This window comes from Podarcis muralis, chromosome 3 (genome assembly GCF_964188315.1).
Source record: "Podarcis muralis chromosome 3, rPodMur119.hap1.1, whole genome shotgun sequence".
In the NCBI taxonomy this organism is placed as follows: Eukaryota; Metazoa; Chordata; class Lepidosauria; order Squamata; family Lacertidae; genus Podarcis; species Podarcis muralis.
Window position 1 is genome coordinate 53,483,371 of NC_135657.1, and position 18,256 is coordinate 53,501,626.

Genomic DNA, 18,256 nt, shown 5'->3' on the forward strand with positions numbered 1-18,256 from the left:
CACCAGAATCGGTACACCTCTGAACACAGTTGCTGGGGATCACAAATGGGAGAGTGCTCTTGGGTTCATGGTTTCATTGCAGGCTTCCCATTGGCATTTGGTTGTCCAATGTGAGAATGTGATGCTGGACGTGATAGCTCTTTGGTCTGATGCAGCAGAGCTGTCCTGATGCTCTTATTGGCATAATGGAACCCTGAAGGCCACATGGAGAGTGCCATATACAGAAGTAATTATGATGGTGCATTCAGCTGTCATGTCTAGTTCCCAGGAGAATGTTCACTCGATCTATCACCCACCTTCACTTTGTGACTATGTGTCAAGCATAACTGGTCAAGAAACATAATAGCTAAGTATCCCGAAAGCCTTTAACAAGTTCAGAACTGCAGTATAATCTACAGTACAAGCACCACAACAACAACAACAACAAAGCTTTGGCCAAAATAGCTTGGTGCCGGGGCATTTAAAACTTAGTTAGATAAATGCAGGCTTACATTGACATAGGCCTGCCCCATCATCCCAATTCAATTATTTTTCACTGGGCTTTGTATTTACCTTCAATGGGCTGCAAGAGGAGCATCATGCACAGAAGCAGCTGCTAACTTTCATTTTGCTTGGTATCATTATCACTGCATACATTATGCAGAAGTTGCCATTTATTATTTAAAATGTTGAAAATAAAATGTATTGATCTTCTCTATTTAACAAAAAAAAAATTGCACACTGTACAAGTTGCAGGTACTTGGGATTTGCTTAAAGTGAGGTGCAAACATTCAGAAATGGTTGCTTCACAAATATTTAGGCATCCAGGATTGGTTCACATACACAGCAGGGCCCAAGGGCAAATCTCAGGCTCACAAACTCTGATTCACATGAAAGGTTCCATTCACCAAGGGGAGGGGAAGCATGTGAGCCTGCAATTCACTATTGTGCCCTGCCGCTTACAGAGCCAATGTGGTGTAGTGATTAACGTGTTGGACTAGGACCTGGGAGAACAGGTTTCAAATCCCCACCCGGCCATGAAGTTCACTTGGTGGCCTTGGGCCAGTCATTGCCTCTTGGTCTAACTTTCCTCATAGGGTTGTAATGGGGATTAAATGATGAGGGGGAAGAAACATCTACAACACCTTGAGTTCCCTGGAGAAAAAAGTGGGATGTAAATGCAATCATAAATTTAGCAACCCAGCACACCTGAGCTATGTGTGAACCAGCACTTAAAGCCTTGTATACATTGGCAATCCAATCCAATAAAAGTTTCACTAAGTTTACTGGGAATTATTCCCATATGTATTGTATTTAGAAATATGACATTTTTCCTTCCACAAAAGGACACTCTCTAGCTACAATAGCAATGCATTTATTGCTATGCTTTAGAAGATCCCAAAAAGATTCCAGTCCTTAATGAAGCAGAAATCCACATGGATTTGAAGTCTAGGACATATTAGCTAAGGACTGATCAAATATAGGATGTAACATATTGCACTTACCAGAAGAAAGAGTTTGCAGTTCCATAGTTGTTATCACCCTGTTTTTGGGCTCGGACAGTGATATCAAAGTTTGACCCTGCATTTGGCCAAGAAAAATAAAACACCCCTGAATTAAGAATTTTCTTCAAGGCAGAAACACGATCTTCCTCCTTAGTTTCTTCCTGGAGAGGACAGAATTCTGTTGTCGTGATTCTGTAAACTTCAGCATCAAGTATTTTCCCCACTGATGCACAGCCTGTCACAAGGACCAGAAAATGCAGGGTGGTGTTGCCTAGAAAATGACAGGCACATTAGAATTACATGGGAATACAAATGCTTATTCCATTCTAGACCTTTTCTGTAAAGGCAGCCTGTCAATACAGTGGTACCTCAGGTTACAGACTCCGCTAACCCATAAATAGTACCTCGGGTTAAGAACTTTGCTTCAGGATGAGAATAGAAATCATGCGGCGGCAGCATGACAGCAGCGGGAGGCCCCATTAGCTAGAGTGGTACCTCAGGTTAAGAACAGTTTCAGGTTAAGAACAGACCTCAAGAACAAATTAAGTTCTTAACCCGAGGTACCACTGTATCTCATAAATATGTTTTGTTTTTGTTTGTTTTTTTCCCAGAAGGTGACAATGTCAAGTTGATACCAGATTAAATACATTGGTCTGGGACTAATTGTAGGTATGGCAGAAACCTATGTTGGCATGATTAAATGTATAAATCTGTGAAAGGAAAACATTTCTCACATAGAACATACAAGTGTGAACAGAAATAGTGCATTAACTGCCAACTCAGCCAGCCTCATTGCTGCACAAGGAGAAAATCTAGTCTAAGGGAACAAGCTGGGGAACATCTGGGGCAGGAAAGGAGTACTTTGTGGAAAAGGTACTCATTCCCTCCACAGCATCCATAATATCTGAAAATATATGGCAGGAGAAACATTGCTCTTAACAAGTTGGCCACCTGGAATGACAAGCAAGAGCACTTATTTGTGACTGAATCCACTCTCAGGAGACATCCACGACTGCTGTTTCAAGCGGCAAGCTCATAAAAGTCAATCTGTGAGCTCTTCTATTAGGTACTTAAGCTTTGGTTCAAGTCAGTTTTACTCCTAACAGTGAGTCTGTGGGTCAGTCAATCACAATGCTATGTCTAAAATACAATTTCATAGCTAAATAAAACGTTTTATTAAAAAAAATAACAAGCAAAAAACTAACCAACATAGCTGGTCTAAGAGGCATGACAACATTCAGATATTTTGCCACTTGCTTGATAATAAATGTGAAAGGCCTCTCAAGGGAAATGCTCATAAAGGATGCTAAGGGTCAATCAGAAAAATGTCTTGTAACGGGATGCATTATTTAAGACATATAGAAAACAAAGGTAGTCCAGATGTTGATAGACTCCCAACTCTAATCAGCTCCAGCTAGCACAGACAATGGGCAGGAATTATGGAAGATGTAGTCCAACACTAACAGCTGGTTATATTGGAGTAAAATAAGAATGACTATTCTTCTTTTGATGAGGCACTAAACAGAAAATAAGAGGTCTGTTGTCATTCAGCCATAGCTTCAAAAGCAAAAAAAAAAGGAGCTTCCACAAGAAAGGTTGGAAATGCAAATTTAAGTCCAGCAAGTAAACCCACAGCTTATTCCCCACTGGATAGCTCATTTTGAATATTTATGCCATAATTCCAGCTGTGCTTAGCACCTTCAAATTTGCATTGCTGACTGTTTCAATAACCAAGAAAAGCTTCCTGTATTTTTAAAAAAAATCCAAACCAAAATGAACTGTTGTTTCTGCTCATTATATAAATTTCTCCTTAAGAGTATTCGAAGTTAAGAGTAACATTTAAAAACTATATTCCGACAAAGGCAGAGAAAACATATGCATTACAGCAATAAGGAAGGAGCAGCCCCCGGGACAGGGATGGAAATCTTCATCAGCCCAAGGGCCACATTCTCTCATGGGCAACCTTCCAGGGGCTGCATGCCAGTGGGCCAAACGTGGCCTGTGAGGGGTTCAAATTTACCTGTTTTTCTCAAACCACACCCACATACCCCATCCTTGAAGTCATATGTAACATCAGCTATAATATGTAACACACAGTTGCCAATGCACAACAGGAACTTTAAAGTACGCTCCCGATTGTGCATCGTCACAATCATAATCTCCAAAGCAACTTTTCAACATAGGGATACTCAAGAAGGTCACAGAGGAATATGTGCCGAACGGGCCCCACTTAAGCAGACCTGTACATGAGGGGGAGAAGAACAAAGCGCATGCTGTTCAACAGGATGAGTGAACTAGTTTTATATATTAATTTCATCCTGACTGTAGCTAACTTCCTTGAACAATTTTTCAGGGTACGAGGCTACCTCACGGGGAGGTATAATGAAAAATAAAGGTAATAACCTTCTCCCTCATCACAAAGTTCTGCATTATTCTTGAGACCCCTGCTATGACACACAGCCCAAAGGATTAGTTAACCCTGTCTTCCCAAAGCCCTTCATCACCATGGAAACCTTAGGCACCAGAACCCTCTGAATGTTCTCCTATATACTGAGAATATGCTGGCCTCAGAACCCTCTTCAGGCCCCAAACCAAATAGCAGTAAGCCTCATGGGCCCTGAACGATGGTCTGCAGCATGAAACATCTGGACTGGCCGTGCTTGGTATGAATGCTGAGAGCCTAGTGTTTTGCCACGTGCAATATAGGAAGCTGCCTTGCACTAATTCAGACCACCTTGCTCATTAACATGTGGGGTGGTCAGAAGATCGATTTAAATCTGCTGGTAGATCTCATGATGTTATTATCAGTCAATCTGTTTGCATGCCACTTTTCCAAAGTTAAAAAAAGGTTCAAGGCGGCTTACAACAGTTTATTTTATCAGAAAACTTGTTATTCTTTATCAAATAATCCCAAAAGAGAGTACAATGCAGGCAAAATACAATAAAATAATACAATCAGTCAATAAGCAGCACAGCAGTAAACAAAAAAACCCAGCACTCCCTCTGTGTGCTGCTGTTGGGCTTCTCCTGATCCCCCCCCAGTCATTTTTTTGGGGGGGGCACAGGGAGAAACCCCATTGCACAAGTGGAAATCTTTGCAGAGGGTTTCCATTGATGGGGTGTGTTAAGTGAATGCTGCTCACATAATCTGTGTTTCTATGCAATTTGACCATGAATCTTACAAATCTACACACTAATAATGCTATTCGGATGCCACCTTCTTGTTATTTACACAATTATTTATGAAATTTCTATCCCACCCTTCCTCCCAAATGAGCCCAGGGCAACAAACATCAAGAAGTTAAAATAATACAGTTTAAAATGAGATAAAAACATATCTGCAACTTTTAAAAACAATTTTAAAACCACCTAAAAAACTTCCCAACTAATTAAAAAAAATCATCTAATGCATTTCAAAACATTTGGACCATCTTACATTTAATGCTGTACATGTCTCCTACACTGTCGTGCTATGTGCCAATATAAATTCAGACTAGAATTCATTAAGGAAATTGAACTAACGAATACAAAACACTCCCCCCCCCCCGGCCATGGCCCAGCCCAGAATATACTTGGCTCTTCATTCTGCTCTAGCCCATCCCAAAGGCAAATAATGGGAACTAGTGAGTTGTTCCAGCTGATCAGACCCAATACGAGTTATGGCTTTTAAGAAACATTACCTAGGCAATCAACTAGGCAAAAACCCACCAGCCTTATAGTGCAAGTCTCTTGCATGGGAAATGGTTGGGTTTGTAGCCTGTCAATTTTGACAGCCTAACCCAGACAAAGAACTAAGACAAAGTATTCACACACAAGTTCTGCAGTATGACAAAAAGGAAGAATTTCCTACTAAAACCCTCAGAAGGTCCTTAGTGCCAAAAAGTGAGACTGAAAAACTAGTGTGATTAGCTATTCTGCTTACTGTCTGAATAGCTAGTCAGAACAGTCATGCTTCCTTTTTTGTCTGTTTTATAAGCCAGCTAAGCCAAATGTTTGGATTTAAACCAGTCTTGTCTCCCCACGGTGACTAATTCATATTTCAGAAGATTTATGGAGTTTTCTGCCCAGTAGCTGGTTCAGGCTATTCCTGCCATTGCTATAAACTTTCTTTATCATCAGGCATTCTGGAAAAATCTTTCATGCTCTTACTGACTTATTAACCTCCTTAGGGAGCCTACTTGTTTCAAGGGCCGAAAGACCACACTGTCTCTCCCTTCCAGCCAGCCAAACACTTCTTGCGGCAAGAAGCGAAGTATCTAGGCAGACTCTTTTAAATTCATATTATGTAAATGAAACTGGCACCATGTATATATCAGGAAATCCACAAATTGGTGGGTGAGATGGTTTGGATAGTATCTGCACAAATCCTATGGAGTCACAAAAACATTTTCTATCATGGGTTGATTTCAGAAGTAACTAATGCGTTGTCAAAGTATTAGGGCAACTATGGGAATTTCAAGGGCTATGACGGGCCATGGCTGAGGCTCTGGTCTATGGCACAGCCTCTTTCGTGCTCTCACAACCCTTAATTAAATATGAACAGAATTATTGGATTATTATTATTATTGGTTTTGCATAACCACATCCCCTGACATTCCTTCTTACTGGACATTGGAAAGTTGACTTCTTGCTCATATGATCTTGCACTCAGCTGCCCACACTCCATCATACCCCCCCTCACAAATTGTTTAAATACTTCAGATGCCTTTATGTGCATAAAACCATATGCCAGCCAACGAAGAGGCAAAGCTATAGTACATTTATTTCATTTACATTTTTCAGTTTTGGATACCACATTCACTCTAGCCATAGCAGGTTCTCCAGAGATACGCTTGCGCCTTTAAAATACCCAAAGCACCAAGATGCAAAGCAGCAACTACCACACCACTCACCTCCCTGGCTCCATTTGTCTTGTCACAGGGCTACACCATTGCCTTCAGTCAGCAGGAAAAGAGGTTGGAGAAAAGGTTGGGAGGGGCAGTGACTATATGCTCTCTCAATGCCCCCAAGCTGTTAAAGGGATAGTCAGCATCTCCTAGTGCAGACCTGTCTATCCCTGCCCACATTAGATGGCTGTATCATGAAATCCAAGGAGGGAGCCATGCTCATTGTGATGAAAATGCTAGGTTCAGGAAACCCAAATTAGAAGGTCACCAGAACAGAGAAAATTGTCAATTGCAGGGCTGTAGTCTTAGTTAACCATGAACTACTGCTGTTAATAAAGCTAGTCATTCAAAATAAAAAGAAAGGGAAAAGTGCTATTCAGTAGAGCTGTTGATTCTTGGCCTGAAAAGGCTGACTTCCTTAGAATTGTTGTATTTTTATGGACAGGAGCTCTGTGCTTTTAACAGATATGTGCAAGCCAAAAAGGGAACAAGTGCAGCTTTCCCTAACACTGTATCTCCACGCCAGAAAAAAGGGGGTCACTTGCTGCATTTCTGCCTGAGCCTCAATGCATAATAAAAGCAGCAGCCCAAAAATCTGTCTTTTATAGTTACTTGTCAGGGAGCAGCTCATAGGGTATCATTTTTCTGTGGCTGCAGCAATGCAATTTGAGATCTTTCACCTACTGAGCATCATTTCCCCAACAGATTAAAAAAAAAAAACAAACCCAAAGGCAGGACAGGAGATGGGGGATAGGAGCAGGCAAACCTATTCATGATCCTAAGTATTTACTGATAGGTAAGTCAATTAAGACTTAATACCCACCCACTGAGGCTGTAATCTTAAACATATTTACTAAGGAAGAAGCCCTTGTGTAGGATTGCATTTTATGGGACAGCTACCCAAGGCCAACAAGGAGCACAACAAATCTGGTAAAAAGAAACAGAAGCTGTTTTCAAGTTAAAACCAGAAGCTGTTATTAGTAAATGCAAAGTTGTTGTTTTTTAAAAAATAGAAGCCCTGCAATAAGCCATTGTTTAATAATTGTCCTTAAATCCAATGATTACCACACAACTCATTTTAAAGAATTAGTCCTTGAAGGTTAACCAAAGAATAGTTTCACTTCATTGTGTCGGATTGAAGGGCACATTGTTCAACTTATTATTCTAAAAATGACATTAAGGTACTTACCAGATCTTAACTGGAGTTCTCCTAAGCACCCATAAGCATCGATGAGCTTCTCATATTGCCCTTTAATTTCTTCCTTTTCTTCAGGCGCTAAGGGAATTGCACAATAAAAGACAACAATTCTTATTTATTTTTAATCCTTTGATAATACAGCAAGCCAACAGAAACTGGCAAGATTTACTTTTCTTTAAGCCTATGGTTTGTGCTAAAGTACAATAACTCATGATAAAATTAAGTCTCCTAGATGCCACAATATTTTTACAGCCCAATTCTACTCATGGTTACTCAGAGGTAAGTTGCAACAAAATCAGTGAGACTAACTCCATAGTAAATATGCACAGGATCAGGCATTTGGCTTCTTTCACAACCTCTTACGCGGCACTGAGGAGGAAAAGTTGGGGTGTAATATATATGCTCTGCAAGGGCCAGAAAGAGATGTCTCCCTAAGAAGACTTATCTTATGTGTTGAGCAACTTGACTACAAATTTACATATAGTGCTAATGATACATTTCAGAGATTAACAGTTTTGTATCAACCTTCTATCTCCTGGCACAATAAACATGTGTGCAGTGGAATGTGTCCCTACATCTTGGCTACATTCTTCCATACAGTACTATCAATATATTTTAGTCATTATCCAGTACACTTTAAGGCAGGTCTAACTGCAGATAATTCTCTATGCATGCAACTGGGAATCCTGCTGTGATTCTAGAGCTTTCTCACTTGTAGGAGAGAAAGAAATAACAGGGCCATTCCCTGTGCAAATCTTCACATCTTTATCTCCCAATGAAAGCAGCGGGGTAGCGTGGGTTGTCAGCACCCGGGGCAAGGCAAGTAATTTGCGCCCCCTAACCTGTGGATTTGCGCCCCCTAACCCGTGGATTTGCCCTAACCCCAGATGTTGCGCCCGGTGCGGCCGGCCCCCCCTGCACCCCCCACGCTATGCCACTGAATGAAAGTACAATGGAGTCACTGGATCAGGAGATGCTTAAGTAGACAAAAGAATGACTGTAGTAATAGACTACAGTAAAACTGTAAAAATAAAGTAATGACATTTAAAGACTTGGGCAAGTGTTGAAGAATGCAAGCAATGTTTGGACTTTGTCATAATCATGCCTCCTAAGACAAAAGAGGGTTGAAACCAAAGAGTTCATTCCCTTCTTTCAATCAGCAAGTAGAAATAAGCTTTAAACAGCATGTTGGTTATTGTTCACTGTTTATGATATTTTGGAATGACAAATATGAGGATGATATCCATCCATATAATATTTTTTTTTATTGTAACCTTATAGATCATGTAAAATTATGCATGTAGAGATATTGTATTGTTCAGAATACACACCCACACTTCGGTTATTACAGAAAACAAAGCCTTTATACCAAGGTTTGTCCCTAATTAGTAACATATGCTTAACGTTCTGGAAGCAACAACAGAAACCCACAACATTCAGATATCATTGAGCCTTTAGAAGATTGCAAAGCAACTGCACTTTAAACGTAGCAAACATTTAAAAATAAAAAATACTCGGGTTTGTAAAATAATATTATTACAGTTAAGATGAATGAGGCTGATACTCATGGGTATGCAATGTAATGCAGGGCACTATTCAAGTTTTCTCAATCTGGCTTCTCTAAGGAGCAGGTTGTGGCTAGAATCGTTCACAATCCTGCCCCTGGGTGGGTATGTATTATGTCAGGAGGTTAAAAATTCTAGAAGACCTGTTCCCCTCCACTAGCAGTTATGCTACCAGAACCAATGGCAAAACCCTTCATTTTTCACAGGTACTTTGCATTGCATTTTATTTTCTTCTTAATAGTCTATAATACCATGTCATATAATATAGATTTTATACAAGTTTACATGGAAAGTAAGTCCAACTGAACTCAGCAGGGCTTACATACATCATTTTATTTGTATGCACCTTCCCCTGGATAAAACCATGCTCAAGGTGGCTTACAACATGGGGGGGGGGGGAATTACATAATTATAAATACAGTGGAACCTCGGTTTTCGAGCACCTCGGAAGCCGAACGTTTCGATTTTCAAATGCCGAAAACCCGGAAGTAATTGATTCCATTTTCAAATGCACCTCGGAAGTTGAACGGCTTCCGAAGTGCGTTTCTCAATTTTCTCAATTTAATTTTGCGCCTCAGTTGTCGAATGTTTCAGAAGTCGAACAGTCTTCCAGAACAGATTACGTTCGACAACTAAGGTTCCACTGTATAACAAAAATAGTCATAAACAATAAATAACACACATCAAAAAGTACCCAACCAAACTGAACAATTTCTACATTAAAACATAATCAGATCTAATAAAAAAGGTACAAAAATTAATATTGATAACAGCAACAATCCCATCAGCAACAAAAAACCCCTAAGCAATACACCAACCTGTTCAACAGCCTCAGCTTTTGCAGCTGGAGTCTGTCAGGACCCTGCCCACCCAGGGCAGGTGGAAAAGGGCCTGCAAGGCAGGGAGCAGTTCTTCCAAGACTCACAGCCAAGCTGGCTTACATCTCATCATGTGCATGATGACATGCACAGAATTGTACTGTTAGAGCTGAGGACAGCAATCCTAATGAGGGGCCAGGGAGGCAAGCAGCAAGCAGATCCTCCAGTACATCTGAGTCCTGTCAGCTCCTACCAACCAAAGAGGAGGGTAAGAGCAACTATTTTAGTTGCTCGTTCTAAGAATCAGGCCCCAGCAGATCCAGCACCCATCTCCAAAATGTCTACTTTCATGTCTTTCCACTGATGACTCACCATGATAATATACCACCTGCTTCAGCAGAGCTGGGGCTTCCCCCTGCCACTGTTCTTGGCTGACAGAGACCAATGGGGAAGCGATTGAGCACCATCCTAACACTTACACACCAGCCACCAGCATTGCATGGTTAGGATTGCTCTACAAACTCCCCTCTCCTATCTCAAAGTGCGCAAGTCCTGCAGTATGCAAGTTTTTTGTAATTAACATTACCCCGAGACAGACATTTTCTAGATACGTACGTATGGCCCACTGAACTCCAATGGCCCAGGACAGATAGTATCAATGATACATAGTAGATGGGATTGCATCCCTTCAAGAAGTCAGAAGTGAAGCAGAACAGATTCATGGAAGAATAGAAAAGGGACAGAGAGAGTATCTTAAAATATTAATCCAATATTAATCTTTAAAGTACACATAAATAATTGGTTTTCTTGATAAAATAAATGGGCCATCAAGCTCACATTTGTGTGACATGTTGACTATTTCATTTTTCACTTAGAAATGCTTTGCAAATATCTCAATCAGGTTTTCTTTACTGCAGTCCACCAGGCACATGATTTCCCAAAACTGACTCAATAGACCTCCCTGTTTTTGTTCCTGGCCCAGAACTGTAAAACTGAGGGGTAGAGTTGTCAAGCTCCTGGTTGCAGATAGACAACACGTGACTTTAGTTAGGCCAAGCATTTCCAACTATGGTCCATAGACCACCAGTGGCCAGGCAGCTTAATTCAGGTGGTCCACAGCATGTCTGTAGATTTGTGGTGGGAGGCAGGAGACAGCACATCCATCACATTAAATATATTGAGTCTTGATTGCATTCTGATTGCTTCTTTTATTTCTTATCTCGTATTTTACTGCATTACAATTTGACTGTTATGAAATATAACAACTTACAATATAGAAGAAATAAAAAAGCGATAAAATACAATTTAAAAATCATGCAGCGTCTGCTACAAGTGGGCAAAAAAACCATGAAGTGCTCTGCAAAGACCCTCAGCAATTTTCCATGGGGGGAAAAAGATTGAGAACCACTGAGTTAGGCCATTACTTCTGTAGCCTTTTAGCAGGGAATTCAAAAGTGGGTGGTGATAAGGGGTGGAGTCATTGCAGTTTGGAAAAAGAGGCTGCATTTCCCTCTCCTTTTTGAAAGTTGGCTACAGCCATAGAACACAGCTGAAAGTCTGAAGACAAAACACAGTCCTCCCTCTCACAATATCCAATTCACATCTCTGTCTCCTCCTGTACCAGCACCCAAAACGCCACATAAACACGGGTTTATTAATTTATGGAACCTATGGCAACAAGATGCAGCGATAGCCTTGGCCTAAATGGCTTCAAAAGGTTGTTTTTCCCCTTTCTCCAAGGGATTTGCCATAGCAACCTGAACAGCTGCCTAGAAAGCCATCCAGAGGTTTGGGCCTCCAACTCCCATCATTCCTGAGAGCATTGGGAACTCTGGCTGGGGCTGATGGAAGTTGGAGTCCAGAAACATCTGGAAGTTGCCAGGTTGCAGGAGGCTGCCCTACAGAGCCTCCAAGCTCAGGAGCAGTGTAGCTCTCGGTATGCCAGTTGCAGCCAGGGGGCAGGAGGCAAACGGCGAGGGAGGGCCCGCTGTCTTTATGGCTGGATGTTGGCCTAGCAGCGCCACCTCCAACCCGGTGGGTGGGGGGCTCCAAGAGTAGCAAGGCCGCCCACCCCCCCCACCCTCTCCCCGCCCCACCCCACCCCACCCACTTTGGCGCGGGGCACTTACTGAGGGTGGCCATCGTGCCGGCTTCCAGCAGCAGGCAGTCCTGGCGGCCGCGCGCCTCCAGCAGGGCGCTCGCCGTGGGTTCCTGCTTCCACAACACCCTTAGCCCTTTGCTCAGAGCCATGGCAGCCGCTTTCCATGGAGGGGGAAGGCGGTAGAGGAAGGGGAAAGTCAGTCACACCCGGGCAGCCGGGTGGGAAAGAAGGCCTCCTCCTCTGAAACAAGGCACACACACACACACGCCCCAGAAAACAGTCACGAGAAACTGGGCGGCGTGAGGGAATTTTCTCCCCACAACTTCTCAGCTGCCAGAAGTTCGTTCCAAAGGAAAAAGGAGCAACAGCTTCCCGGTGGTGGTGTGTGCTTTTAAATAATTAAGAAAAGTTTGAAAGGAGACGTTGAAAGAAGAGGAGACGGGTATCTCCAAACAAAATATTTAAAAATTAAAAAAATAAAAACACCACCCCACGCCGCTGAGGTGTTCCCTCGACTGGAAAGTTGTCCCTCTCGTGGGAGGCTGGAAAGTACTTAGCTGCCTCCTTCGCGCGCCCTGAGCATCTTCTGAAGACAAGTCGCAGCTGAGGCTCCTCTTTGTGTAAGTCAAGCAAGTTTCTAGTCACAAGCCTCCGGCCGGCGGTGCAGGAAAGGAAGAGAGGTCAAAAAATGCTCTTTTTTTCTGCAAAGAGAGAAGGGGGGCATTGGAAAAACGTCCCCCCCTTCGCGCAAGTTGTTCTTGCCCAATTTCCGGACTTTCTGTTTCCTTGTTGGAAAATCCCTCCCTGTTTCCCGCTACCGCCCAGGGCGGCGGCGACGTCGTCGTCTTCTTTCTTCCACGCCGCTCTCTTTCTCTCTCTCCCCTCTTTTTTTCTTTTTCTTTTTCCTGCGTAAACTTTCTGGACGAGTTCAAGTTCCTCGAGTCTCCGCCTCTTTCTCCTCCTCGGGGGACAGGTGAGAGGCGATGCGTCTCCGCCCTGTTTCCCTTCCCAGAGAGCTGCAAGATTATCACACTGGCTCCCCCAAGAGGAGAGGCAACTGCGGTGCTCTTTTCTCTCCAAGCAGAGAGAGTCAGAGACAGGCAGATGCTGGCAAAGCGAGAGACTGAAAGGCAGCTGGATTGGCCATCAGCCAGAATTTCTACAGTCCCCCCCCCCCCCGCATTCTTCCTCACTTCCTGCCCCAGTGAAATACTTTAGCTCTGCTCACCAGCTGTTCACTTTTTGTTGTGATGAACCAAGTGTTGAATTTCTTCCATGCATAGGGCTGCTGAGTATATGCATATAGGGCTGGATGCAGAAGTTCCCTACATGTTCAGTAGACACAGGAAAAACTCCCATATGTACACTAGGATTGGAAGGTTCACACAGAAATCTAGTAATGGAGCCTGCTAGTCCCAGTTTCAAATGTCAACCAAACAGAGAAATCAGAGCATTTGACCACCATGCCCTAACTTTGTGCTTCAGTAGGTGTTAGACGTTGGGGTAATTAGATGTGCTCCCTCTCTTGCACACTCTGTACTGAACTCATGAAAGAGGTATTAATTTCCACATTTTATTAATTTTTGTTCAGCAATATTTATACATACCGTGTTGCTGGCTTCAGAGTGTAGATTTGTACAGCTTTACAGTCAAACTATAATATAATTTCATTTGGGCTGTTCTAGTGGTGGTGTCTTGTCCATATCAGGTACAGCCCAGTTTTCAATCCAACTCTTTTATTGGTAGAAGAAAATGGGGGGGGGTAGGGGGGGAATGCCTTCAGTCGGGACCATTTCACACCATACTGTTACAGCTGCCATTTACCATCTGTTTGCTTGCTAATAGTAAGGGATGATGGGTTGTTAATCCCTCAGTGGGAGTTAACAAATTGAAGCTATGATGGTTTATATGTAGTGTTGGATCATGGACAAGTGTTTTGTGGTGAGAGGGGGACAAAAGAAAGGAGATGGCAGCCTAAACTTGGAAATGGATAGCTGTGAGCTTAGCTCTGATCACACAGCAGTGAATGGAGCATTTTTCTAGAAAAAGAGGTGCCAGAGCTCACCATGAACTTCTCCCTTGTTCTCTTAGTATTATGGCCAACAATTACAGCCAGTTGCAACACACCAGCACCAGTATACAAGCCCCAAATAGGGACGCCACAACTCAGAATATAAGGCATGCAGGATAGGGCCAAACTACTATGGCTTCATGTTATGTGTACATTGTCTTCTCAGAATTATTGAAATGGCCTGTGCCTCAGGACTCCACACATAAACATGCAACAGGAGTTCACACTCCATGGTGAAGGACAAAAGCAGCATGGCATGCCTGCCAATCCCCCGTTGGCTGTGTGAGAAGAGAGATGTTCTGTGGAGTGTCCACAGAGTTCACTTCCCGTCCCTCTTTTTCTTTTTTGTTTACTTATTTCATAGTAACACAAGAAGAGCCTGCTGGATCAAGCCTGTCTAGTCTAACATCCTGTTCTCTCTGTGGCCACACACATGCCTGTGGGAAACTGGCAAGCAGGACCTGAGCACACAAGCACTCTCCCCTCCTGTGGCTTCCAGCAACTGGTATTCAGAAGCATCACTGTCTCCAACCTGTCCTTATTCTTCATCCCCAAGGGGAGTCCAGGATGGCTCATAACAGTAAAGTTACACAAAGCAATTCAAAACATAATATATTACAGACAGCAGTTAAAACCAGCCGTATAAAAAAAATTCATAAAATTATTGGCAAAATAATCTGGGTAAATAAGGAAGTCTTCACATGTTTCCTGAATGGGGACTGCCTGATTTCCCTTGGGCATCTTCCAGGCACTTGAGTCCCAAGCCATTAATGTTGCTGACTCTCCATAGCCAAGGTGACTTCCACCTGAAGGATTTGTACATTCAATGAGGTACCAGTTGTTGCCCTTGTGAGACTACTTGTGGCCTCTTTACTTGTATGTTCCTTTACATTCTCTGGCAAAGTCCTCCTTTTCCTGGCATGATAGTTATTCCTACCCCCTACCCCTTAGGACTTGATCCCTCACATCAAAAAGCCTGTATGTTCCCTTGGCTAGCCTTGAGCCAAATAAACTTTGAAGCTTCCTGGGTATGATGCAGTTGGGCGGCTCCACTTCCTTTTCCTTCTCTAGGCACCCATTGTGTTCTTCAAAAACACCCAACTCTGCAACCCTATAGAGCTGTCCCTGCTACCCTGCCTATGTGTCCTAACTCCCAACCCTAGTGGGTCACTGGCAAAACATCTTCCAGAGATTAGCCAGTTAAGAAACGTTTGTGTCTGTTCTCTAAACAAAAGACCGGGGGGGCAGGGAGGAGAATCTTCTTTCTTGAGATGCCACAGGATAGCATTCTATCCTGAATATCCCAGGGCTTTGGGTTTAGGACAATGTACCCACATAGCTGCAATGGTTATGTTTAAAACCTGGCTGCAGTGGAAGGCAGGGTGGTGGCGCATAAACTTGACAGAATGTAGAAAGAAGTCTGTGTTTTGAGAATTTTTTGGATGTATGTGAGAAAGGGGATCTATTCAACATTTATCAAGAAGTTCTACCCTCCCTGCTTCTTTCACTCTAACTGCATTGTAAACTATTTTTCCCCTAGCTGTAATATTTGGTTTGTTTTTGAATCACTTTCTGAACATTGGTCTTTTGCAAACTGTAATATTTGCTCCATAATTATTGAATGTCGAAGAGACCACCCATTCTTGTATTTGGTTTATTTTTACAAACTATTTTAAGTGTTTCTCACTGTCACACATGCAATGCCACACACTTTTCAGTAGGGGATATATATCTGAGGTGCCTGTTGTCTATCAAAGGCCAAGCTAAATGTGACCAGCTCTCAGATGTGGAAGGGAATGGCCAGCACTCATTGACAGAGCACATGCTTTGCACACGCAAGGTTCCAGGATCATTCTCCAGTTAAATAAGGTTGCCATATTTCAAAAAGTGAAAAATCTGGACACAAAAGTTGATGAGATTTTTTAAGTTTTGCAAAATCTATTTTAAGAAAAGTAAGTTTTTGAGCTATTTTTAAGAAAATTTGCCACTTCCGACATGGGTTGTCATACGTCTGAATTTTCCTGGACATTAAATCGATTTCTGCCCAAGCGCTGTTACAAATGGTTGAATCCTGGTTATGTCCGGTAAATTCCAGACATATGGCAACCCTATGTTAAAGGATCTTGGGCAGCAAAACTACTGGGAAATATGTCTTTCTGAGATCTTAATAGTCACTGCCACGTGGGAGTCGATAATGCTAGGCTAGATGAAGGCAGCTTCATATTTATTTATGTATCCTGCCTTTCCTCTGGAGAATGACAAAGATAAATATGTGCTGGGGCAGCAAGGTCATGAAAGGGCAGAACGACCTTATTTCAGTAGATACAGGAAGAAGGAAATATGTCACCTGGAGTTAAAAAAGCAAGCTAAGTGGTGAGTCATCTAAGGCCTACTGTGACATATTTTCTAAGCACTTAGAAGGCAATGTTGCTCATATGTGCTCTGACCTAGATATCATCATTAATACAGTTCCAGTTCCATTTGCTGCAACCTGAGGATGTAGCCAAGGTGCCTGGGGAGGTTTTTCCAGTAACATGTGCTCTCAACCATTGCTCAACTTGGTTACTGGAGCCAAAGTGAGCTCAATGGCTCCAGAAGGTTATAAATGCTGCATTGGCAGAGGAAATGGTTCTTGCCACTCAGAAGTAGATGGTTCTGAGACCACACCTGGGAGATTGTAACAATTATCAGCTACTTGCCAACACCCCTTTTTGGCAAGGTCCTTGAGAGGTGATGGTGATTTCACCAGGGTGCTATTGGATGAAACAGATTATCAAGGCCAATTAGAATATAGGTTTAGGTGGCGATTTGGCATTAAAACATGATTGGTCGACCTCATAGGAGCCAACTCAAAAGGGGCCAAGTCCTGCACTAGCAGGACTCCTGCTGTTTAGTTTATTCCAGCCCACAGTCATCTTCCAAGCCTAACCTAGGGTTGGAATAATTCTATTTGGTATTTGGAAGAAATGCAGGGCTCCCCCCTCCCCCCAAAGAGAAAAACTCTCTGCATCCTTTATATATTCTTAGATCTTACCTCTGTACTTCAAAAACGTAGAATCTCTTAGCAAAAACAGACTTGCCATGACAGATGCGAAACCTTTCCTATTAAAAGTCTGTTTTTAGCAGCAGCTGTTTAAAAGCTTGACTCCTTTCATCCCAAAACTATTTGCAGATGAGTAAATTTTAGCTAGACCATATTTATTTAGGCAGAGAGAGTGAACAGACAACCATATTTTTTGTAGTCTTATTTTGTTTTGACTCTCCAAAAGGAGCTGGTATAGTATAGTGGCTTAGAGGCTAAACTATGAATCAATAACTTCTTGGTTCAAAACGTCATCAGACTCTTAACATGTTTTTTAACATGTCTATTGTGGTTTCTTAACATGTTTTATAAGTTCATCTGACTTTTGAAAAATGTGCTAAGCGCGTGTATTAAAGATAATAGAAGGAGAAGCAAAATCACATCTGTAGAAGTACTGGGGGAAATTGTATCCGTCAAACAGGAGGTGGTGAAAATGAAGCTTTCTTGTTCAGTTAATGAATTGCTCCCATTAATAACAATTTATTTAAATCCCATTGAGTTGTATCCTCCTCTCAGCATGAACAAGCAATCAGCAGAGAAATCACCCACTGAGTTTCAATTAAACTCTATTAATGATAGCTATTAAAGTACCTCTAAAGTTAAAAAAAACCCCAAAACCACCAAAACAACCCTATGAATAGAATCTTGCATTTTTAATGTTGATTCTGTTGATGTTATCTTTCCCATGATCATTGTGTGCATGCATTCAAATAAGAAAATTAGGCACATCCAAACTAATACGTACTACTTTTGCATGAGTATATTGAAAAAAGAGGTATGCAGAAGATAAGTATAGCCCAATGTACCAAGTGCATTAAGGATCAAGTTGATTACCTTTTAGAAAGTCCAGGTTCATTGTAGGGAAATGCACTGAGCAAGAGTTTTTGGTATATTAAGTATATATTTTATTTTATATTTGCCAAATTTGAGATGGGTCCTTTCATGCTCTTTATAACAAAGTTAAATGCTAGAGTCCTAAATCCACGTAGTAACAAATGACACTTAAGGCTGCATCACAAATACCTGGCTGACAACTGCTCCTGCTCACAGT

The 18,256-nt window shown here is 42.1% G+C and overlaps 1 protein-coding gene across 2 annotated transcripts in view; it reads right to left on the bottom strand.

Moving 5' to 3' along the window:
• The window catches only part of SYNJ2 (synaptojanin 2), a 54,563-nt gene extending 41,431 nt beyond the window's left edge, over nucleotides 1-13,132 (bottom strand). Inside the window, exons 1-3 of one of the 2 annotated variants that reach the window (XM_028723779.2) lie at nucleotides 12,081-13,132; nucleotides 7,560-7,646; nucleotides 1,485-1,755 (exon numbers count right to left, since the gene is read on the bottom strand). In XM_028723779.2, the coding sequence (XP_028579612.2) occupies nucleotides 1,485-1,755; nucleotides 7,560-7,646; nucleotides 12,081-12,201 (479 nt within the window). In that variant the 5' untranslated portion in view covers nucleotides 12,202-13,132. The remainder of the gene's footprint in view (nucleotides 1-1,484; nucleotides 1,756-7,559; nucleotides 7,647-12,080) is intronic. The other variant, XM_028723776.2, reaches the window with a different exon arrangement.
• Between the last annotated feature and the right edge of the window lie 5,124 nt (nucleotides 13,133-18,256).